Source organism: Macrobrachium nipponense, chromosome 40, assembly GCF_015104395.2.
Source record: "Macrobrachium nipponense isolate FS-2020 chromosome 40, ASM1510439v2, whole genome shotgun sequence".
Taxonomy (NCBI): domain Eukaryota; kingdom Metazoa; phylum Arthropoda; class Malacostraca; order Decapoda; family Palaemonidae; genus Macrobrachium; species Macrobrachium nipponense.
Window position 1 is genome coordinate 57610408 of NC_061101.1, and position 5000 is coordinate 57615407.

At 34.4% G+C, this 5000-nt stretch overlaps 1 protein-coding gene across 3 annotated transcripts in view; it reads right to left on the reverse strand.

The window, feature by feature from the left end:
• Positions 1-5000, reverse strand: part of LOC135212177 (uncharacterized) — a 12847-nt gene that overhangs the window by 822 nt on the left and 7025 nt on the right. For 2 of the 3 annotated variants that reach the window (XM_064245614.1, XM_064245613.1), the window contains exons 2-4: positions 3134-3337; positions 2184-2271; positions 235-526 (exon numbers count right to left, since the gene is read on the reverse strand). In XM_064245614.1, coding sequence (XP_064101684.1) covers positions 323-526; positions 2184-2271; positions 3134-3300 — 459 coding nt within the window. In that variant the 5' untranslated portion in view covers positions 3301-3337 and the 3' untranslated portion in view covers positions 235-322. Of the gene's footprint in view, positions 527-2183; positions 2272-3133; positions 3338-5000 lie in introns of all 3 variants that reach the window. The other variant, XM_064245615.1, reaches the window with a different exon arrangement.

Here is a 5000-nt window from a genome sequence, read left to right on the forward strand (position 1 = left end):
ATGGATACACCTTCAACTTTACATCTGCTGATAAATCTTTTAGTTGTGTCTTTGTCTAAGACCCGTGTCAAGTTACAAGTTTTGTCTTCTCCTTCAGGAGGAGGTTCAACTGTCAAAAGTAGAGGAATTCCAACGCCTTTTTCCTCCGCTCTTGAAATAAGCTCCTGTTTTAGAGATGGATCATTTTGAATGGCAGTCATTTTCAGAGCCACTATCTCCTCTGTTTTTGTATCTGATACAAAGTATCCAATGTGTTCCTCGTCACTTATTGGCTTATTAGCTATGACGTCATTGAGAATTCGGATGAGACCTCCACAGACCTTCAAACTAGTAGCAGTCCATCTGTGATGCTGTGGTGTACTCCAATAAACAACTGAGAAGTATGAGTAAGGTCTTTATCTAAGGCCAAAGAATCAGCATTAGTGTCTAATAGCAATCTTGCACACCATAAAGGTCCTTCCTCAGAATTATACTGGTGAATTTGGAGGCGATCTCTTACGTATTCAGGTCCAACATCTTTCACCACCTGTGAAAGAAAAAGTAGTCTGTCTTATGACGAAAAGAAAGATGACTTTCTAATCCCCACAAAATGATAGTGATGCAATAATTCTTGCTATTGCTGACTTTTGGTTAAAGAGATGATTGACTTCCCATGGTTTGCCTGATGAACTTTAGTAAAAAAAATAAATATGTGGAAAGTAAAGAAAATGGATTGTTTTCACTTGAATACAGTTACAGGTTTGATTGTATTATAAACAGCAAAACCTAAATAATGTTTTCTGTATCTACCAATTATGTGAATCGGAAACTATTTTATGGAAGACAGCCATTTGTAAATTCCTGATGTTAATGAGTAAAAAAAATTTTAAATTACCTGATTAAGACTTCAATTCAAGGAGGTCTGTATTACACTGTGGTCTGGGAAGCGTACGGAAAACAAAGCTGCATTGTCCCTGATGTTTGCAAATGTATGTTGTGCAGCTGATCAGTTCTCAACTTGATAAAGGAACAATGTAACTCAGTGATGGAGTTACCAGTTGAGGTGCTGTAATTTACTTTTATTTTCTGTGGGGCAGAGGCTATCAATTTATACTAATACTGTGACAATATGAGTGAAAAGGAGAGCATCTATAACATGGTTTTAAACTTTTGGCATCTCCTTTCTCGAGACATCAGTAACTTTTAGTGGACTTTATAAATATAAAATAAAACTGCCTATTCGTAGGACTCGTGTGACTCCGCTTTCTATGGAACTTTTAGAAGAAACAACTCACAGGCTGAGTAACTGTTTTGCTTCAGTTACTAGAAGACTGATAATGTCAAATAACACTTGGATTGTATTACCCAATACTGTTGACCACTGCTAACATCCATCGTTCATCTAGGTAGACTTGACTGTAAGAGCTCTCCTGAATTGATGATTAGAGGCAGGCAGGCAATGTCTATCAGTAAATTGAATTAGTTTCCACCAAAACGGGAACGGAAGTTCTACCTCCGAATTTTTTTCACTAACTTCAAGACAGCTATAGTCACAGCTTAGCCAGTAACAACCAGACAAAGTGGCAAGTTTAGCAGATGCTGCGACAGCCAGCAGAAAACATTTAAAGGACGACCTAACTTCGTCTCTGGATATTGGTGATATGTAATACAAAGGCCTATCACATTATTCTTTATCTTATCGGAGTTATCTTCAGGTGCGAAAATACTGGAGTACGCTGGTGCTTCACATGGTGGTAATAAGTTATATTCGAGGACATCTAATAGATGAAAGACAGATTTATTGACTGAGATGGCATCCATGAATGTTTACTCATTCAGTGAAGAGTCAAGGGCAAAAAAACTCAACGATCCCTAACAAGTCCACAGCCTCTTAGACCAATAATTATTTCTTTAATCAGACCTACAATATTCCGACCTACTTCCCTGAGATGGAAGGCTTCGCATAGATGTTCCATTCATCTTTTATTGAATATCTTTTTTTCTTTTATCTTCCTGTTAACTACAGAAATTCAGGCCATACCCAAAGGCACGTGGTAAATGCAGGTTATGTGAAATCCCCAAAGCAAAATTTCCCGGGGCATCCAAGACCTTACAACTTATAACTGTACTTGAGACCACTAATTTTGAGATTATTTAAACTCACTATTTAAGGAAATGTCATACTGGCAGGATTATCGTCATACCTTAAAATCAATGTCCTCCGTATCCCTGTATCGAAGCCACATTTGGCCATCACGTTGCCCAAAGCAGATTCGGAATGCTGGACACTTCCTGTTGGGTGAGAAATAACTTTAATACATAAGCATTAATTATGATTATCATTATTATCCAGAAAATGAAACCTATTCATAAGGAACAAGCCCACCAAAGAGGCCATTGACTTGAAATTCAAGCTTCCAAAGAAATTATTATTGTCATTATTATTATTATTGTTATTATTATTAGCAAACATATGTATACAGAAATTATGTATGAAAATTCGTAAAGTAACTAAGTCTAAGGGCATAACCAGTCTCGTTTCAGAGAATCCCTTCTCACCCCCACGCCCTTCGGAGTAGGGGGTGGGGTGGAGTAGGATGAACCCCATTATAAACCATCTTATGGGTCCCCACTATAACCCTGTCAAGTTTCATGGCCATAGGACCAGCCGTTTGGCCGTGGTTGAATGAGAGACGGACAGACAAACATTACGCCCATTATAGTAAGATTATTATTATTCAGAAAATGAAACCTATTCATATGGAACAAGCCCACCAAAGGGGCCATTGGCTTGAAATTCAAGCTTCCAAAGATTATTATTATTATTATTATTATTATTATTATTATTATTATTATTCAGAAAATTAAACCTATTCATATAGAACAAGCCCACCAAAGGGGCCACTGACTTGAAATTCGATCTCCCAAAGAATATTATGGTGTTCATTAGGAAGAAATAGGATGAGGTAAAGGGAAATACAGAAAGGAGAGACACCACTTATTAAAAAAAATTAAAATTAATTTGTAAATTAACAAATACATAAAAATTTATAAAAATTCAAGGACAATATTAGGGTAGAGAGAGAAATGTTCACATGAGAATCAACCTTTATAAAATTGTTTGTTAGGTCACAACGCATAACAAATACGTAACCTTTGTAGATGAATGAACGCAGCTTTCACGTGGCTCTCTTGTAGAGGTTGGATGCTGCTCAGACTTAACTGGTAGGCTAATAAGAAGCTGCCTCTCTTATGAGCTATTTCGTACAGTTTCTCAATATCTGATGCCTCACAGATCCATTTCTGGTCCTTTTCCTCCATATCGCTTTGTCAAAGTAGGTTTGGTAAGCTTTGGTTGCTGGGGGAAAAAAAGATAGCAATGGCTGTACTGTTCATCTTGTACGATATACACAAGTTAGGAATATATATATATATATATATATATATATATATATATATATATATATATATATATATATATATACTACTTTGCAATTAGCACTAATATATGTAAACATACACCCCGGACATTATAATTTCTTCGTTTCTTGCACTTGGATCCGAAGGCTTTGTAATGCCAAGCGCATCCAAAAAGCGCGAACAATTCGAGAAGCTAAGAGGGCATTGTGGGTATTACGATTACACACACACATACACACACACACACACACACACACATATATATATATATATATATATATATATTGTGACGAAGTGCCAAGTATCTGGTTACTACACTTACCATTCATTTATTGTTACCTCACAAAAGCCAGACACCTGAATCCTCATCACAGGTATTAAACGACTGAATACTCTAAAGGTAACAGTGATCCCTTAACAATTTACCAGTATTGCAGAAAATCAGACTAAGTTCATCAAAACAGGTATGAGGTAATCTTGTAAGTAATTAAATTAATCAAAGGGCATCACTCCATCAACAACTTTAAAAGTCTAAGTATTTCCCTGATTTCAGAAGTCTAAGTACTTCCCTGGTTCTAAGTCACTTCAATTTACTTGAGAAAACAGATGAATTACCACTCTATATTTCTACCTAACATCAACATAATCAAATGCAAATATAATGGTTAGAAATGAAAACACTTATAAAAATTTTGAATACAAAAATTTATTATTAAACTCAAAATTTATAAGTAAAATTCACAATATCAGGGATAATTACTGTTACTTGAAAACAAAGTAAAGTTTAATTAATTCTTGAATCAATTAAGTAAAATTAAATCAAACAAAATTAATTTATCACAAAATTCAAGAAAATTAATTCAATCAAAATTCAAAGTGTTAGGCAATAATTGAAATTGGGAAATTAATTCACAAGTGCTAAACAACAATAAAACTTGAAAAGAATTCTAAGTAAATGTAAATTAATTCACAAGTGTTAAATTTACTTAAATGTGCAACAATTAATTAATGAACATAACTAAGTCAATTAAATTGTGAATGCAAATGAAAATACAGAAAAATGTGGAAAATGTCACAATTTCAAAAAGTATTAATCACACAGAATATAAAATAAAAAGGCACACTTCAATAATGGACAAATGCACAAACATAAAAATCACTTCAAATGAAAAACACAAAACACAATAATTTGGAATGTGTAAAAGTGTAAATCTTTTCACTCAAAACATTGTAACCATTAGTTATCAGTTTTTACCAAACCTTTGTAACCATCAGTTATTAATTTTTACCTAACCACTGTTCCTATCAGTTATTAGTTGCAACTAATAAAAATATAGCACACTTTACCTTTTTGGTATACCAATTTCTTTCTTTCTTGCTGCAGCTTGTTTCACACTTTCACAAAACCAGGCGCCGTTACAACAACAATGTTTGTTCAGATTCCACAAAAAACACTAAATACTACAAAATAAACTCCAAGAAATATCAAATCTGAAATCGACAAGTTACGAGTGACCAATCAATGGAGAAAGAGAGAGAGAGAGAGAGAGAGATGTGAACAGTTTGAGTCTTTGAGCCCGAATGAAAAACTTCTCCCTTAC